The sequence below is a fragment of the Centruroides sculpturatus genome, unplaced genomic scaffold, assembly GCF_000671375.1.
Source record: "Centruroides sculpturatus isolate CEXI.00-Female unplaced genomic scaffold, Cexi_2.0 scaffold154, whole genome shotgun sequence".
Lineage (NCBI taxonomy): Eukaryota > Metazoa > Arthropoda > Arachnida > Scorpiones > Buthidae > Centruroides > Centruroides sculpturatus.
Window position 1 is genome coordinate 79,664 of NW_019384392.1, and position 21,575 is coordinate 101,238.

At 25.7% G+C, this 21,575-nt stretch overlaps 1 protein-coding gene across 1 annotated transcript in view; it reads right to left on the bottom strand.

The window, feature by feature from the left end:
• The window catches only part of LOC111618254 (transportin-1-like), a 90,252-nt gene that overhangs the window by 15,593 nt on the left and 53,084 nt on the right, over positions 1-21,575 (bottom strand). Inside the window, 3 exon segments of the mRNA XM_023359741.1 lie at positions 1,519-1,594; positions 17,343-17,438; positions 19,271-19,369. Coding sequence (XP_023215509.1) covers positions 1,519-1,594; positions 17,343-17,438; positions 19,271-19,369 — 271 coding nt within the window.

The window sequence follows — 21,575 nt, forward strand, 5'->3', positions numbered from 1 at the left end:
TAAGCTGACAAACTCGAAAATATAGTAATTAAAGGAATCATTAAGTTTGAATAGAATATAAAATAAATAACTGGAACTTGAATAATAATTTAGGAAGAGATCAAAACAGATATATGTATATAAATAAATTCCAACACAATTAACTTTGGCAAGATAAATAAATTATTGAATTCAGTTTTTCAGTTGTTTTATTTTAACTATTGAGGCAAATGATCCATAAAGAGATATTTGACTACAGTTCATAACATATGAATATATTATTGGCTTCTGTAACTTGCATGTATTCATTAATAGTGAATTTAATTGTCTCAGAATTTGATTATTCAATATTAATCTAAACATTTTGATAATTTTAACATACCTGTAAAGTTATACAAAATTCTTAATTATTATAATTACTTATATTTCTTAATTAAACATATAATAGTTTGACGATGTAAATTACTTTAAATAGAACACAATAAATGTGATGATATTGTGAATATAAAATGAAACCAATCAGTATAGTAAAGGATATATATTTTAATAATATAAATAAAAAAAATGAAAAATTTATTTTATAATAATAAAATTTTTATTTCATTTAAATGGGGAATATCTGATAGGAAAAAAAAGATTATTATTAAAATATGATGATTTATAAACAAAAATAATATATTTAGTGAAAACATTAAAAAATAATTATAAGTAATATTTATTTAAATTTATAAATGTATCAAAAAATTGATGCAATAATTTTGTTGTTTATTTGAGTTTTTTATTTAGAAATATTTAATATCTATTTATTCATACTTATATTTAAATAATGGATAAATTATAAAAATTATAAAGTTAATAAATAATAGTAATTATTTCCTCTTATTGCTCTTACCTTTATTAAATCCATTACTTTGCAAATATCATAAAAAATGTCATTAAGTACTTTTTCTAATAACTACTTCTAAGTTAAATAAATAAAAAAAAATTAAAAAGTATATTTTTTTACTTTTCTGTATATGAACTATTCCACTGAGCAGACCTTAGTGAAAACAAGAATAAAATAAATGAATAATCAGTTATAAGGTGTTTGGGCTTATTCAACCTTCAATTTCAACAAGGTTGAGAAAAAAACAATAATTTTAATTTATTAATTTCATTATTCAGTTCCACATGGGGAACTTTTTTTTGTCTTTGTTTTAAATTTTATGTTGATTATAATACAAGCAGGAAATGTTAGACAACATAGGCAAAATGCAGTTACAGAACTGACATATGAGAATTAAGTCAAAAAATTTAAAATAAATAAATAAAATAAATAAATTAATTCAATTTGGTTGTATATTAGTTGCACACTGTATATTATAAAGAGAAGCAAAAAAAGTTAATAAATTAAAATTTATAAATTGTCTAATCCTAAAATAATTGTTTACTTTTTTGAGATTGTTTTTGGTTCCTAAAACTTATAAAACAAGAATCTCAATACATGAGAAGAGAGAAAAAAGTACCAAAAAAGAATAAATAAAAAAAACATTTACACACCACGGGCGTATAAACTGCTGTAACATAGGGGCGACTTCTTCAGGACATACGTAACCAAGGCGACCAATTGTTATGGCTACGTTACCAGGGAGATGGAACGAGACGAGACGGGGAGCAAAAAAGGAGAGAAAAAAAGCAAAGACAACTCATAAACAAACAAACATATAAGGCAAAATCATGAGCCATTAAATATGGCATTTAAAAGAGAAAAACATTACTGTCACCAAACTTAACGGTTGTGAGAATATTCGTTCATTCATTAACAAATCATGCACCCAAAATAAAATAAAAAAAAATGTAAATGAAGCCACATGACTATGTCAGAATGGTTCAATTTTTTTTCGTTTCTTTTGTCAAACATTGCATGAGAAGGTGCTGAACATGCCAATGACTCAAGCAATTTGACAAGAGAAATTACCTTGGGTGCATAGCTGGTGTGTTTTTACTATTTGAAACTTCTTGACAAGGGAATTAAAAAATAAAAATAAGGATAATTAAAATGATAAAAAAAATAATTTGACAAATAATTTGTATCTAATTGCTCAAATTTTGTAATGGTGACATTAATGAATGTATTATTACATTGCTATATTAAAATCATATACACAAAAATAGTAATTACAAAATAATATTCATACTAAGAATAATAATAATTTTATGTGATGTGCTCTTTAAAATTTTCTATTATTAATGCTAAAATATAATAAAAAAATATAAATGATGAATTTATCAAATAAAGAAATTAAATAATTTTCATAATAATTATAGAAATAAATGAAATGTTTGAAAATGTTATTGAATCAAAAACACACTCTCATGTTAAGAATTTTATATTTTTCAGCAACATATATATCCTGTAATAAAAAATATCATAAATATCACTAAATAACAAAAATACATACACAATTAAAGACAAAAATTGAATATAAAGAGAAAGAATTATTTTGGAAATAGTATTAAGTGATAAAAATAAAAAATAGAAAAAAAAATTTATAGATGATAATTCCTCGTGCAGTCTATTATACTTTTCCAAAGATCTTCCTAAAAGAAGAGAAAAGAAAATGCTAAATTCACTTCACTTAAAAAATGAATAATGAAACTGCAAAAAACAAATTTGTATTAATTTGATTTATTTTAAGCAAATATTTTTTTTTGAGTAACAAAAGATCTCTCAGTAAGATAGTTCAACTGTCACTGAAAAAGATGTGTTATTTATTATTTACTTTTTGTTATATTAAATCATATTTTATAAAAAGTAAATTTAAAATTAATTGTTTCTTTTGGATATAATTTGTATGAGGAAATTATGTGTGTTTACTTAGTAAATGATCATACAAATGTAAACTTAGTAAATGATCATACACAATAATTATTTAATACTAGCATTAATTAATATATTTACATTTTTTAAACAATTTTAATTCCATAAAATACTAATGAATAATTTAAAAGATATAATCAAATTCAATTCATTTAAACTTATTATTAAACTTTAGTAGAGTGTTTTAAAATCAGAAATAAAATTATTAAAAAAAATACATATATTCAATGCTATATAATTTTGATCAATGTTAGTTTTATGAATACTTAGTGATTCCGTTATTCCTATTCTAAACAAGCTGCATCACAATATGTATAATCAAACTTCATGCTTCTTGGAATCAATATGTTTAATAATGAAATATACAAAATAAACTAGTCAAAGTTTCAATGTTACTTTCATTAGTACAAGTATATTTGTATGTTTACAAATATATTTTTATTATAATCCTCAATACACTACACTTATAACAGATATAAATTACCTACATAAATTTATATACATATGCATATTGGCATTTGCCAAGTTAAGAGTCCCTTCTAAGTATCTGGCCGTAAAGTATAAATAATCCATATAATAGTAACTATCAAATATTCTTACAACAACTTTCTAATTTACAGTCCATTATGACTATTACTCTGTATTCAGCATGTTCTTGATTAGAAAAAAAAACTAAGTATAAGTTAAAAAGCAGCAGCAGGTATGGATATATATATACAAGGTCTTCCAAAAAGAATGCTTCCATTTTAAATTGCTATAATTATGTTAATTATTATGTGAGAATTACACACTGTACATTAATTGATAGAGTAAATATTCAACTTTCAAAACGTCTTTTTGTCTACTGCCTCTAGGAAATGCCACAAACAAAAATGGCAACTTGCAACAGAGAGAGCAGTTTGCAAAGTTGGAATCAGTCATAGTGGACCACTTTGAAATTGTCTTTTGCAGAAAATTTTAGGCAAACATTCTTGTTGCAAAATAGTAGTTGATTCTGAGTTTGAGAACTGCAGAACACAGAATTCTCTGTTGTGAAGTCATCATTTTTGTTTATGGTAGTAGATAAAAAGACATTTGAATGCAGATGACACTTGAAACTCAAACAGTTACTTTATCAATTGTGTAGAATGCATGCATACTTCTCAATTCATAATTACAGTAATTTAAAAATGGTAGAATTTTTCTTGGAAGACTTTAATTAAATTTTAATTTTAGAAGATGAACAAGGGAACAAGTTTAAGTAAAGAAATTGATATGCAACATTGACAAAATATTTTCAATTAATTTTATGTATTTTCAAAATATCAAAAGTTTATTATTTAATATTTTATTCTAATTTAAATATTAAATAATAATTTTTTGATATTGATATACCACATCTATGTTATTTTGTATTAGCTGAAAACATTATAGGTTATTAATAATACCTATATTGTTTTCAGCTAACACAAAATAACATAGATGTGGTAGATAACATAGATGATTAAAAAAACAACATTTTTTTAAATAGCTGAATAAAATGCATCATTTTCCTAATTAGATATAAATTAGTGACTTTTAAACTAATGCAAGCCTATATTTGTGATTTCCTTATATTTAACTGTATTATAAAACATCTTTTTTAGAATGTCAGAAAGTGTTAGATCTTGAATACAAAGATTTTAATTAATCAATTTTATTTGAAATTCATACTGGTAACATTAAGATATATCTTTAGAAAAAAATAATTTCATTCAAATATGATTATATAAAAAAATCATATCTGAATGAAATTATTTTATTTAAGTCATTTCATTCTAGAGATTAGGGATATGTATTTTGAATAATGGTATTACAAAGAAATCAAAAGTGTTGTTAATTCCTTTTCTACATTACATATCAGTTTAAAAGAAATAATATAGTAAAACCTCAATGTATCAATTTGAAATGGAAAAGGAAATGGTAATGAGAAATACAGTTCCAATCAACATTCAAAACTATCAGTAAGAATACAATTTAATTATTATATTCTTTGAAATATATGATACAACATTACACTGCATTTAAAACACTAATTCTTGCTGAAGAAACATTTGATTGGTATTTGTTTTGTGCAAACTTTATGCCTCCATTTAAGGTCTAATTTTTCAAGGTCTATAATGTTTTCACAATCACATTCACTCATGATGTGCATGTAAAGGAAAGATTTTGCTTTCAGGAATGCTTTGTGCTTTGCTAAAGTTCAGCACAACTTTGGTTTGCCATATTCTTATTCTCCCCCTCCATATTCCCAGATACCAGGAGACTCTCACACAGCTTGGTACAAGAATATACACACATTTCAATCTCACAGAAAATCAAAATGATAAAAGTAACACAATTTTCTCATTCTGATATTTGTTTATAAATTAAATATATTTTCAACAATATGGTGGAGAGCTGTAAACGACAGCTCAATTTTTCAACACATAACAGGCAATCCAGGTGTCATTAAAGAATGCAAGGTATATTCAGACAGCATCAAGTTTTTGAATTCACTCAAAATCATCAGATATTAACTACTAAATCATTGTTTTAAATCTTACAAAAACTATCAATGCAGGAAATGTTGATTAGGATTATAATTTTTCAATGATTGATGGAGATAGGGAAAAAAATAATGTTATTTATATGGAACTAGTTCTGAGACTAAATAAGTAAATCAATCAATCATATGCAAGAAAACAAAAGTAACAGGAACAATTCAACAAAATTCCACTGTAATTAGTATGACTACATGTCTAACAAAATCTAAATCAAGAAATGATTAAGATAAACCAATAAAAATCAAAACAAAAAATATTTATTCTTTGTATGACATTTTGTTGTTTTGTCAAATACTTGATTATTATTAAAATATAACAAATTATTAATGAATGTTAGTGGTTATCAATTTAACAATGATTACATTTGTTAAACTGATAACCACTAATATTCATTAATTAATGATTTAAAAAAGCAAAAAATAAAAAACTAATGTTTAACAACACATTTTAAATATGTTCTTAAACAGGTGAGAATATATATATATATCATTTCAGTTTAACATTGTGGTTTTTACATTTTAAATGCAATGAAATACTTCTGTAATGCACTTTCAAACGTTGATTTTTTTAAATAGTTTTCTCAAAGATAATGTGGTGAGCCAACTTTACATTTTACTATTTTTTTTTTTTTTTGAAAGTTCAGGAAAATTCAATAATAATTTTAAAAAATTGTATATAATGGCTTTTTTAAAAATCTCATGAAATACTTTTATGGCATATTTTTTATTTGAATGTCTTCAACAGAACTGAATAAAATTTGATTACAACTGGTAACCAGTAATAATCGACATTCACGTATAAAGTAATATTAAATATATTTTTGGTACTGCTATGATCGTTTAATTTTTAAAATCATTTTCTTATATTACCATTAATAATTATTTAAATGATACTTATAGTACTGAAAGTGATTCAAATAGTCTTTGTGTATAAGAAGCATTAAGTTTGTTTAAAGAATTATATTTTTATATTTAATCATTTACCAAGTTTCTTTATAAGCTGACTTTATAAATATGAAAAATATGTAACAGAAAATAAATAAATAAACAAACCAATAACAGAATATTTATTAGATTTTAATCTAAATGGATCAGATAATGATAAATTTTCTTATCATTACCTGATAAATTTTAAAATAAACATTTGTATTGCTAAATATTAAAAATATATTGCTTGAATTTTAATGAAAGTAAATTAGAAAAAGTAGTTAAATTTAAAATTATATAGTAATTACATAAAAATAAACAAATAAATAAATACGTACATGATCGAACAGACTTACAAAAGCAGTAAATAATTATTAGTAAAAAAGTTTTAATAATTTAATAAATTATTCAAAATACATAAATAAATAAAACAAATTGCAAATTATTTGATATATAAAACTAAAAAATAATTTTTAATATAATAAATATAAAATCCAAATATTATAGAAATGTCAGTTGTAAAAATTGTAGTACCAGTTTATTAAATATAATTGTCAAGCAGAACTAACAATAATTTCCAATAAATCTTTCAATCAAGGATTATTAAAATGTACATGTAAAATTTCTCATTTTAGCACGTATTATTATATATTAAAATGAGATAATATATAATTTATTTCAAAATGGCTTTTCATCAAAAATTAAATAACTAATTTTCAGTAGTATACACACATAAAAGAAAGAAAAATTTAAAAAGATTATTTATATATAACTTTACTTCTTGTTTTCTCTTATTAAAAAATTAGTCATTTAATTTTAAAAGTTCTTTTGATACAAGCTATATTCTCTGATGTTTGAAGAAATATTTATTTTTTGCTGTTTGAAATGCAACCATAAGAAAAAAAATTTTTTTTATGACATTAATGCAGATTTATTTACAGTCATAAATTTATCCAACTAACATTAACTAATTAATTTTTATACTTCATAATTTATTTTATATATCAAATTTCATAACTAAATAGCCAACTTTGTGTAAGATGAAATTTTTTTAACCTTACTTTGACAGATGTTATCATTAATTGATATTACTATTCTCACTTGAATCAGAATCTTTCTATTCAGTTCCCTTACAATATTTTATATAATACTCTTGTAATTTTTCAACAATCTCAAATTTACACAACACCTGTTTTGAACATCACAGTATAAGAACAAATTAAAAAATATGACAAAATTCTCTCTTTTTTAGGTAACATTATTTGACAGGTGCCAATTATTATTATAAGACCGTAAAAAAACAATCTGATTATAAAAAAATTTTCAATTCAGATTACTATCATAATGAATTAAACACAAAGTATCATTTCACATTGAAAGAATATACTAGAAAAGTAACAGAAACAAAAGTGTAATAGACCTATATATAATTTTCTTTATCTTAATTTTATAGGTTAATTATCTACCCAGATTATTATTTTTTGTACGAAATAAGAACTGAAATACTCTGCATGTAGCTGATTTTCATTTAGCTCTTAGTAAGAAGTTAATATATCTTAATACTCTTTATAATATAAAATGATAGAAATGCCTCATACTCATTTAATTTTTTCTAGTAATCACTGAATTCTATTTGCACAAAACAAACATTAGTTTCATATTTACTTTCTACTTAATATGTAGGTACCATTTTCTTTTTTGCTAAAATAAGATGATAATTTGTTAATCTCAAAAACAGTTTTATGTATTTTATTTCTCTTACTAATAATGTATGATTATTACAATAATGTCAACTTTAATAAAACTTAATTTTTTAATGTAATTTATTATTAAATTAACCATTTGAAAATACACAGTCTAAGCCAGAGATGAGCAACCTTTTTCTACGTAAGGGCCGCATTTCAAAACTTTTGAACTGACGCAAGCCACATACAAGAGAAAAGAGGAAAAAAATGTTGGTAAATCACAATTATTATTCATATATAATTATAAATTAGCATAGGTATACTTAATTTAGCTTCTGGAACTGATGTAAACGTAATACATTGGAAATATTTAGTTAAATATTAGTCACTACTAGCTTTAAATTACTTTTGATGTGTCTGTTAGCTGGTTTTTTGTTTTAATTTTTACTAAATTCATTGTGGAAAAACTATTCACATACGTAAGTTGTAGAAAATAACATTTGAATTTTTGCTGCCCACTTCCTTAAGCTGGGAAATTGATATATTTATTCATATTTTACGCTGTCCATAAAAACTATTACTGCGGGCCGTCGGTTGCCCGTCCTTGGTCTAAGTTATTTATCTACATAGTTATCATTCTTTTCTAAACATTTTCCCAGCAGAAGACAGTGGCAAAACTTTCAGAAAAAATTCTCCACTTAATGATTTGAAAGCCCATGACTGCATCTCTAACTTTACACATACATGTTTAATTAGAAAAAATTATTTACTATGAAAACAAAAATTAACTGAATGATTAATTATTTTTAGAACACAGTCAATATAATGTAAAATCTAAGCTGTATCTATTGATAGAAAGCACTGCATATAAATTTCACTTCTACAATATCTTAGCTAAAATGTATTATACCAATTAGCTATTTCCGGCATAAGATACAGAACCTAAAAGATTTATTTTATTAGAATTAGCATAATAATTTTTTATATCCCTCTTATTTACTAAATCTAATGAAAGATAAACAGGGAAAAAAGGCAGAATAAAAATTAAAGATTTCAATTCTTAGAGAATGTTAATGTAATTATTGTTTAAATAAAAGAATATTTATTAATCAGACATCTAAAAATCTTTGTTTTTAACACTGAAATAGTCTAAATAAAAAAATTCCAGATCATCACACATTAAAAAAAAAAATGCAAACACGGAATAAGAAACTTTTAACTGATGTAACTTCATTTCTTTATAATATTAATCAATTTTAAACAAAATTATCAACAATAATATGTTTAATTTTTACTGTTTAGAAGGGCTGTGGAGTCGGATTTGTGGAGTTTTGGTGTTGGAGTCGGAGTTGTCAAAAAATCCACCGACTATGACTCTTTTTTACTCCCCAACTTGTTATGTATATAAAACAAAAAAGTATTGGAATCGTGTCAAATTTGCCCCTCCAAGTTTTTTTTGGCAAATCTACATGTTTGGAAATCTCCCAAACCCCTGTAAAAAGTCAATAAAGGGAAAAAATTCGTGCACACATGTGTTGACGTCTAATTTGTTTAATTTCTTTGTTTTCTGTTCTGAGATATGGTTTAATATCTCAGAATGGGTAAAGTTTAAGAAACAAAATGTGGCACTGTAGCTTGCGCATAAAGGGGCATTAATACTATTAAATTTTGGTTCTTAATTAATGGTCGACATAAAAGTGGTCATGTGTCATATCTGTTAATGAATATTTCACTCGTTATTAATGTTCAAAATTTAAAAAAATTAATAAAATAAAACTCATCTCTACCCTCAAAGTAAGCTTTTTTGCCATTTTATAATAGTACAGTAAAACCCGTTAAGATGTTCTCGCTTAAGATGTTAGAATGTATATGGGGACATGATTTAGTTCAACCACTTTGACTTAAATAACTAACTTCTGTGTTAAACCATCTGACTCCGATTCTGACCACTCTGACCACAGAAATGATTAGGTTTCAAACAGGGTAAACAAAATCATGCCCCCCACACACAGTCTAACATCCACACATACAGAAAAAAACCTTGAATCTTTTGCATATCTCAAAATTTCAAGGTGTCCTGAATCCAAAAATGTAAAAATTTGGGAGGGGTCATTTTTTGACCCAGCGCTACACTTTTCCTCTGTTAAATATAACAGCCAGAAAAGTAAAAGTTATTGAATACATATTTATATATTGACTGTGTCATAACTTAGAGGAGTCTTTTAGCTTTGGAATAAAAAGTTTCTATGCTCTATCTTTATTAGAACTCTATTTATTGAATCTTTTGTTCTGAGGACACGTGATGACATCAGAATTTCCGGGTCTCTTTTGGTAACAAGTCCACCCCTGGTCGGAGTCGGTAGATTTTTACGTGACTCCACAGCCCTGCTGTTTAGTTTTGATTAAATTCATATATAGTTTTAAAAGAATCTATCTAAAAGGCTATATCTAAAATGAAAGGAAACATACAGTAAAAATTAGCTGCTTTTAAATGTGCTGAAATGAATTCTTTCAATAGCCAATATCACTGTTTGACTGCAGTTTTAACTTGCAAATTTTTGAAAATGCATGTTTTTAAACTTGTTACAAGTGGATTGCTTCCTTTTTACATAACATTGTCAATATATACCAATATAAATAATGTTTTAAAAATCTAATACTGAATAATCAATGGTAAGATAAAATGAAAATGATGTCATTTTAAAATAATGAAGAGTAATTTTAAAAATATTGAAATAGGCTCATGGCATTTAACTTAATTACTGAACAGATACTTTAACAGTCTATGAGGCAATGAGGAATTGACAACTTATAAGGCATAAAATACTTGACTTTTTTTTTATATTTCATATTTTTTCTGACAATATTCTTAACATCCACTTTCAATCGCACCATCTCATTATTCTGTAAGAACTCTGCTGCTACTAAAACATCTCATGTCAGTAAGTGATGCCAATAAGACTATTTCATACAGTTTTATCATATAGATATCATTACGTTAAATGAAAACAAATTATGTTCTCTAAGATCATTGTAAAATATTCCATCACCATAACTCACTTATATTAGCATGATGTGAAGACTAAATATTAACAAAACTTAAATATTTTTCTGTGAATTGGTGAAATTTTTTCATGGACTTGCAGCAGGGAGGCAATACTGAATGCAATGACTGTCATTGTGAAAAGGATTCAACTACTTAACATCAACAATCGTTTCTAACAAATGTATGGCCTAGAGCAATACTCAAACTAAACCTTTACCATTCTTGTTAGATTTATTCACAGTCATTCACCTTGAGACAAACAAACAAAAACTGTAAAGTCATACATGTGTCACCAATAGCAGAAATCAACCAATCGGCAATGAGAATTGTTTCTTCTTGTTTTGATCACATGATGTTAGCACCATGTGGAATCATAGTGAATAACCTTAAGTGGAGAATAAAAATTATAGTAGTAAAACTTCTTACAGATAACTACACACACACTAACTGTATTGTTTAATATTACTTACAGCAAATTAATGTCTGTATAATTAATAAATAAATAAATAAATATATATATATATATATATTATTTCTTAATTATATAGACATTATATTTGCTGTAAGTAATATTAAACAATACAGTTTTAAAGCAAAAGTAATAATCATGTCTAGGTTTCAATAAAATAAGAATTAAAGTATATATTCAATAGTCATCAAGACTCAAAAGTAGCTAGCTTGCACCAACCTTTCAGTAAATGAGAGTTGTCAACAAAAGTGTTGTTCACAATGAGAATGCTATGAGGTTCAGTATTGCGTTTCCTGCTGATCATTTGTTAAGTGATGTCACAACATACTCATTTCACTTAATGACACTACTCAGTATTATCCCCCAGTTCATGGACTGGTGGAAATATATTGCTCTTGGTAGTAATGCTGCAGTTGCTCAAAAAAGTTTGGAAATCACTGGCTTAGAGCAGAATTTTAATGTATAATCCCAAGAGTTTAAAAAACAAAAAATTTTTCTTAAGATATATTTACAACAATAATCAACTAAATTGTTCCAAGACTATTTCATACAGCTGATGTTAAAAATTATCTTAAATTAATATATGTACGAGTCAAAATAAATCATATTTTTATTACATTAATAATACACATATTAACAGAAGACATCCTTCAAAATAAGCATCTTCTACAGCCCACACTTCTGTTAGCATCCATACGATTTATCAAAACATTATCAAAAGACTTTTTTTGGCATGTTCTTTAAGGTTCTACTTACTATAGTACACACAGATCATTCCCAATCTTCTTACTTCCTTAATTTTGATCTCACAGACTTTTATCTGTTCCTAAATGAAAGAGAAGTTATGCTTATCCCAATATGCCCCAGAATGGAAGTCACAGTGATGAAACAAATAAAGATATCATAAAAAATAACTCCGAGGACTGCTCTGAAAGTAGTATAGGTGTTGGCAGAAATATGTAGGGTGAAGGAGGTGCTTACTTGAAAGTAGCTTAATATAAGAATCTGTGTGTGTAATATATTATGCATTAATATAAAACTAATATCACATCATTCTATCAGGGGAACTGAATTATTCTGATTCTGTGAAGTTTTGTTACTGATATTTATAACACTTTTTAAAAATATTTTCAATGCAATAAGTTATTTCTACATGCCTAATCCAATCCGAAGATATTCAGTTTCAATTCTTTATACATCTATTGAAAACATTTTAAAAAATTTAATTTGACAAATTATTTTTATCATTTGAATATATGTATATATTCACAAAAATCAAAGTACAGGCTCAGAATATAATATCATATCAATTGCTTTTCTTAAAATAAGTTTTTTGATTTCACCAATACATTTGTGCTGTTCAGTGTAACAGTGAAATAAAAGGCCAAGCATATTACTGGCCTAACACATCAGAAAAACTGATTCCTTATATATTAATTTAAATATTTTTATTAAAAACTCCTTGACATAATGCTATTGTATTACTTAATATAACAGTAATAAATGCATTCATCTTACTGTAAGACAACAATCTGAAGTTATTCCATTAAAACTGATCAAATGATTATGCAGTATTGTTTTAATAATATGAAATATAACTGTTCAACTTTGGTCTAGCTCCATAACTTCTCAAATAATTCATAAGTCTACATATATAAACTAAGGCTAATAATATAACATAAAAGAAAATTTGAATACCAAGGTATCAAATGTCCTTTACTGTAATGACTCTAAACTTATTTTAATACAATTTGAATACAGTTCGAAATAACTAAGTACAAAAAATTGAAGTAAACAGTTTTTATTCTCAAATGAACAAAGTGATCAGAATTATGCTTTTGTTCTAGCAAAATGTTTCCCAAATGGTTTCTATGGACCCCTGGGGGTCCTTGGAACCATTGATGGGGTACATGGCAAATTAGAATTAATTTAAGGTACATGGACGACATCAGGGGAGTCTGAAAAAGGTTTAATATGAAGTTAAAATAAGCTGCGAGCTTCATAAATTGCATACATTATGACATTTTAGAATTTATTTTGTTTATAAAATTTTATACATTTATTTAATTTTCTTTTCAAACAGTGATAATTATTGGTTGTTTTTCATTATTATAAAAGCTATTTAATGACTAAAAATTACATTACATTTATTAATGTAATGTAATTTTTAGTAATATTATAATTTTTATAATAATATTATAAATAATTCATTTTTGATAAAAAATAATGTTTTTCTATGAAAATTCAATACAGTATATAAAATAAAAAGCTTATTAATTTCATATTTTTGTAATGTAATTTATAGCCCAATTAGAAATAAATTATACATTTTTTTTTCACTATATTATACCTGGGCAAGCTTTAGCTAGTAATTTCAATAAAAATTACTTTAAAATATCAAAATGTTTTACTTATATTTTATTCTTACGTCACCATTCAAGAGATCAAAGTTAAATTTGTAATTTTGCTATTATGTAGTTGTGTAGAGTCATTTCACTTGGGTGCTTTTGCTATGAGAAGGGGTCTGTGGGAATAATAAGTTTGGAAACTATTGTTCCAGCAGATAAAGCAACATATTCTATAGTGATTTTATATAAGACTGACAACTGTCACCTGGCTTTAAATTCTATTCCATAAAGAAAATATTTGCTGATTAATGACTACAAAAGATTTATTCTATGATAAAATGGATAAAGCAGATAAAATATAAAAACAAAGGTACATTTTAATTAATCATTAAATCAATATAAAATTTCTCTCTCATGAAAACAGCTACTAGTAATATCTCAAAAAACATTTTGTAGAAGAAAGTAGTAAAATTACTTGTAATCATATCATTACACATCTATCTATATATCTAATACAACTTTTAATATTACAGTAGAGTCTCGAAAACTCAGCCTAATGTGGACCGAAGGGTGGCCAAGTTTGTGAAAATGCTGGGTTATCAGGAATGGGGTTAAAAAAAAATAAGTATGAGTGTTTCCTCAGAAAATACTGTACTGTACTTGTATGTATTGTTTGCTTGAGAATACAACAGAGAATAAACTGCCCAAATACCCTTAAACAAAGGAAAAGTACGTCCTTTATGAAGGCATAGAGCCTTTACTACATGAAAATGAAAATTAATGAATACACTGTGTACAGTAATTTACCTGATAAGACAGACCTCAGAAAAATACTTTATGAGAGCTTTTATACTTTTATAAAGCTGTCTATAATGAAAATTAATTAACTAAGGATTTTTTTGCCCTGCCAGGGTGTGGCCGAGTTATCCGGACTGCCGGGTTATCAAGTGCCAAGTTTTCGAGACTACTGTAAAGTAATAAATATAAAAGTTAATTTTTAATGTTAAAATCTAGTACTTGCAACTGTGGTAACTATTACAAGCAAGCACTTAATGATAGACATTTATTAAAAATCTGGAGTAATATCAGATTCTTTCAATATTTACTTTCTCCACAAAATACACTACATGTAAATGAAGCATTATTTTCACAAAAAACAAAATCAAAATTCTGATTTTGTTATATTGTGTCTTGAGATATCCAAATAAAATCTACTAAAACTTTTGAATTACAGTATATGCACTTACATATGTGTGTGCAAACTGTTACACAATTCATATCAGTTTTTATTAATTTTCAAAATGATCCAATATCAGAAACAAAAGTTTTTAGTATTTATCTCCTGTTTACATTTAATTTATAACAGGCCATATGTCACATTATATTTATTTGTTTTTTATTCCAAATTATTTGAATATCATCATCAACGTTTAAAATTATTTCAACTGAGTTTGCTCTTGTCTATTCAAATAATTATTTCTATATATCAAAAGTATTCACATAAAAACAGTTAAAAATGAATTAGTCCATACAGATAAATATTCAATATGATAGAACACTGTGATAAGAATGTTCTATTGCTTTTAAATGAAAATTTATCAAGAAATTCAATGTATGTAATAATTACATAATTTTATCATAACATAATTCTTCATAATTAAACAGAATGAAAATCCATCAGTTTGTTCAAAATTATTAACATACTTATTGAACAAATATAATGTGCAAACAGTAAACATATTCTTCAATAAATAGTATTACTGAAATAAAAATTTATAGTTTGCACTTTCCATTAGAAACCAATGAATAAAATTAATGTAGCTAACTTATAATTAGAAATTGTAATTTGTGATGATAATTCATTTTCTAAAATTTTTTTTATATTGAGATCATGAGAATAGAATTATTGTTGATAAAAATAACTATAGCTTCAAACATTAAATACTTATGAAAGAAATGTATAATAAGCCTCCTAGGATAAGCAAATTTCCAAATAATATTTTGTTTCATATATACGAAATGGCTTTTCTTATTGTTCCCAATTTTAAAAAAAAGTACAAAATTAACATCTTAATGAATTTTCATAATTTTTCTTGCAAAGAAAACAGAATATTTTCGAAAATGTTTGAAATTACATATCCAAACAATTTATTTTGAATCTTATCTCTCAAATATGCTATCTTCTGATAATAATACATAGATAATTTGATTATATATGATAAATTGCAGCTTTATTTTAATTCTAAAATAAATCTTATTTCATTCATTTTGATCATGTCTCATAATTCTAAATTGCAAATATAAAATTTTTATCATAATTTAAACATTAAAATTCCAATCAATTTGTTTCTTCTTCAAAAGTTACATTAATCTGATGATAAAAATTAGTTATAATTTAAGTAGAATGTTAATGTCTAACTGTAAATAACTCTGTGTAGTTATTTCAGGATTTTAATTATATTACTTCATAAAAACATTTAAATTATATTACTAAACAAAATCATTAAATGAAAATGTTACTACTTATCACTATTATTATTATTATTATTAATTTTACTCACTTTAAACTTATACATTGAAATCTGAGAATTTTAATGTATAAATTATATTATTAAAATCTACACATCAAAATTCATTAAAATTTTCAATTTTTAATGAAAATTCAAATGAATAAAGTCATGAATGAATATCCACATAATAAAACAAAAATATTACCTAAATGTGAATTTATCATCATGGTAATAAATTTTGTTAATAGCAAGAAAAAACTGACTTTTAATTTCCATTTAATTCATTCATACAATATCTAAGATTCACTTTAAAAAAATTAATAAAACCTTTTGAACATGAAGTAAAGTTGTTATAACATTTGATTGCTCAAATGTGAACATATTTACATATATGATATATTTTCAGTTTGCATCTGATTATTACATTTTCTATTAAATGCTGAAAATAACCTACCTGAATGAAGTTATAAAACACATTGTTTTAGTTCCTAACTTTTACTATTATAAAAAAAATGTTTTTTAATTTGTATAATGTTATATTTTCAATTAGAAATTCAGTATTTCAGTTCTTTGAACAACATTTGAAACTGGAACTTTCAAAAATAATGACATCAAAACCCACAAAATAAAGCAAATTTCATGAAGTTAATAATAATATTGATTTAAAATTTTGTTTACAAGAAAATTTCTAAGATTATTAAGATAAATAACCTGGTAAAAAAAAATATATTAATCTCTGAGCAAAAACTATAAAAATCATAGTCACATAAATTTTATATAATAACTAGTTTTGATTATTAAAATGTTAAGAACTTTTTTCAAGAATGTAATTATTTAAGAAATCCCAATTCAAGTTAATTCAAAGCATAAATTTTTAAATTAAGTTTTAAAATATTTTAAAAAATTATAAAAATTCAAATTTATATTTTAAAATACAATACACAATTATTCATACCTGTGTTTTCTAATAAAGTCTTAGGTGTATTTGGTCGATTTATGATGCTAATTAGTTGATTTAAAACCATTCCTATATAAGGTTTCATGTCTTGACCTGAAACCATTCAAATCATTTAAAATAAACTATATTACAATTAATCAAATTTTCTTTGCTATACATGAAAATTCAATTTTATCAATTTTAATCAAGATTCATATAACAAAAGTATTTGTTACATGAATTATTAACTAATAAATACTTGTGATCTTTACAATAATGGACTTGAAGAAATGATGTGTATAACAAGTTAATGATAATAGCATATTTAAATTCTGTAAATAGATAATATTCCAGTATCAACAGATGTAAAAAAAGGAAAATGTAGGACACACCACAATTTTTGAACTCACTTATTTATAAACAGAAAATTTTAAGTAAAAATAGTCAATTTAAATTTCTCTAAAATTAAATTAATAGAAGACAATATTTTTCAAATTAACAATTCCTGTTAAATCTGAAAACATTTTTAAGAACATTAATAAAATAATATTCGGTTAATATTCTATAAAATGAACAATCATATGAAATTATTTAAAATATAAATGCAAAGTCAATTTAGTTGTAATATGTTTGAGCATTTCAAACTGCATATAAATCTGTATAATGCTGAAATGAAAAATGAAATTACTAATGTGCAGCTACTACTTTAATTCAGATAGAAATTAATTTGTAAAGCATCTTTTAATAATTATATGTATATAACTGAAATTATTAACTTTGATGACTTAAAATTATCTTTCAAAAGGAAAATATATTATCAAAGATAAAAACAGTTCTCATGGTGTTTGAAATAACAATGCCGATAATTCTTCATAATAACATGATTAAGTTCCTATAATGTCTTATGTAGTGAGAAACATGACATAAGAAACTCATAACCAGTACAGAAAAGATCCTGTGGCAAGAGCAGTTCTAATTTTCTGTTCATTTTTAAATAAAGCAACAATTGTTTAATTTAAATTTAAACTTTTTCAGTATATTAAACCTTTCCCTTTTTCTTATGATGATTTGAAATTTGATTCTCAAAAAATAAAGTTTCCTTTAATGACTTTTTTAATTTTCCTCATACATAATTTATTGTGAATTTAATTCTCATTCTAAAGAATATTCAATACAATTAATAATACATACATACATAAAAAATTTATAATCAATCAAATAAAAGCTAATGTGCATGAGTTTTCACTCATGCACAGTTAGAGAGTTGTGAAACTATGTTGTAGAAGTATCATAATTTACACAGACATTGCCTATAGTTTATTCTTTTTAAAGAAAATGATGTTTTCAAACAGCAATCAGTTTCTTAATAAAACTACACAAATAGTTTTACAAAAATTCCTGATTAGGCATTTACTATAATTTCCTGAAGTACATTGATGGAAATATGATCTTTCTTGTCTATCCAATGTTGGTAAGACAGAAAAATCACTATTTTACTACTTTGCATATTCAATAATTTGTCAATGTAATTTCTTCTTGCTATGACTGAAATGTCTTCTGAAAGATTCATTGTTCTGATAATATTTTGAGTGTAAAACAGTAATTGTGCAGCATTTTAAAAGTGGTTAAATGTTTCATATAAAAAATATTACTTAAAAAAAATTGTTGACAATATATCAATACTGGGGAATATCTTTAGTTCAAAATATTATATATGTTCATCATAAACTAAGAGCAATTCATAACACTGATCACACTGAGATAACACCAATTTGTTTACAAAATCATATCTGAAACTTTAAAAGTATTTTAATATTTATGTTTTCCATATTTCTTAAACACTGTCCAAAATAATTTCATTTTTATTTTGAAGTTCTGATAAATAATTATAAATATATAAAAATAATAACTAATTCAGCAAAAGTAATGTAAAAAATTTTTCTCACCAAGCTTAACTGAAATTTCGCCTATTGCCCAAGTTGCATTATTACACACTGATATAAATTCTGGATTCAGATTCTGACCAAGTATTGGTAAAAAATCCTCTGTAAAAAAATTTAAAGTATGAATATAAAAATAAATTTTTTAATAAATCATTTTTAAATTTTATATAATAATATACTAATTATTTTAAAATAAAAAATTAGATAAGTGAATAATTGTATAATAATACAGTATTTGTTTCAAATAGAAATACAGTGAAACCTCAATCTATTTTTTTGGTTGAACTTGGGGAAAAAATAACTCGTATAGGAAAATGATTAACATGAAAAATTTACGACATCATCGTTTTTATTGTTTATCTTGTATGAAACATGTATTTTCCAGTAATATGCCTATATGATAAATTTACAGGTCCGTCATCTGGGGAAGGGCTTGACCCGACTCTGGAGGGAAATGGCCCAAACGGGGATGTTCAGCAACCCTGCAGCCCAAATCATGACCTGGCAACAGACCAGGTACTAATGAAATTACAGAGGACCATCGTTCAAACCAACCAAAACCTTGGAATTTCAGGTAAAAATGATATAAAAGCCCGAAATTGGGAGTATTGAGGTTGAGAGTAGAGATCGGGACACAGTTGGACTGACGTAGTGACTAAAACCAGGACAACAGAGAAGACCCAAAACCTTGGATAAGTGAGGCAAAGTAAGGGACTCAACTTCCCCCAAAAACGCTTATCTACCCAGACTGGTACCTATCTCCTGATGTGGATCCCTGTTCTCCTTGCCTCCAGCAACAATTGGGATCGAGGACGAACCCTCTTCAGTCCTATAGGAAGTTACTTCTCCAAAAAGAACTTTCATTGGTCAACTTCATCAGATCGGCAAATCGCCATCATTGTAAGCATGTCTTGTCAAATAAACACGTTAATTTAGTCATTTCAGTCTCTGTGTGAGTCACCTTTGCATCCAGCAAACCACTACGCCCATACATAAAAAAGCTTTCTCACATCATCCCAACAGATTGTGGGCAAAGCGAGGGTCGTAACCTTTCACCTTAAGGTCAATCTCTAAAACTGGTGGCATCAGCCCAACATTGATCAGACCCCACAGAGGTGTCTTTCGTCCTTCCTCAAATTGGTAAACAACAACAGTCTAATATGTGTATTTGCCATTACTAAATCTGAAGATGTCTATGTCAGCATAAACAATTCTGTGGAAAAGTGCATTTCTAATTTTTTGGATAATCACTTCAAGATACATTTTCATATGTAACAATCTTCACTTTAAGTATGCAATATGCATATAATTTAGGGTGGAAGCCATCTTCTGTTTTCAGCACTTGGAGCCTCACTGCACTAGTGCAGCAGCAGCTAACTTCAAGCGGAAATAGTTTAACCATCTTTTAACAAAGCAGCTTTACCAGAATATGCACCCAACATGTACAATAAAATAAAATACATTTAATTGCTATGTAAATAATTGAAAGAATTTGTCAGAAAAAGACAATAATTTGCCTGTCTTTTGGGATGATCACAATACAATGTGTATCAAAAAGAATGACCTGATTTTAAAACTATATTTGTTGATGGAAACATACTACAAAACAGGGACAAATGCAAAATACTCACAAAATCTTAGTTCAGCTATGTTATTACAAATACTCTGTGTCCACCAGTACCTGCATGGACAACATCTTGACAATAGCTAACTAGTGCAAACTTTTACACAACTTGAGGACGACTAATGATTTCATATTCCAACAGAATAGAGCCCCACCACACTGGCATAACTGTGTATGACAATTTCTCAATGACACACTGCCTCAATGCTGGATAGGATGCATGAGATCCCAAGACACTGCCCTACATTCTTGGCCTCAAGCTCCAGACATGACCCCATGCAAATTTTTTCTTGTGGGGTTATGTGAAGGAAAGAGTTTTCATCCCTCCTTTAGCTCGTGACACAGATGAGCTAAAAAAACAAAATAAGAGTTTCCTTGACTTCTGTCAACATAGATATCTTATGTAGAGTGTATGACAAATTTAGCTATTATCTAGATGTCCATGCAGCTATTGGTGGACACAAAGTATTTGTAATAATATAGCTGATACTAAGATTTTGCGAGTATTTTGCATTTTGTCCCTGTTTTGTAGTATGTTTCCATCAACAAATATAGTTTTAAAATCAGGTCATCTTTTTGATACACCCTGGATTATAGCACAGTACAGTATTTTAATACCCTATTAGATAATTACAGTATATTAAGAAGAGCTTTTTGGGGAATTGGGTTTAGTTTCATACACGA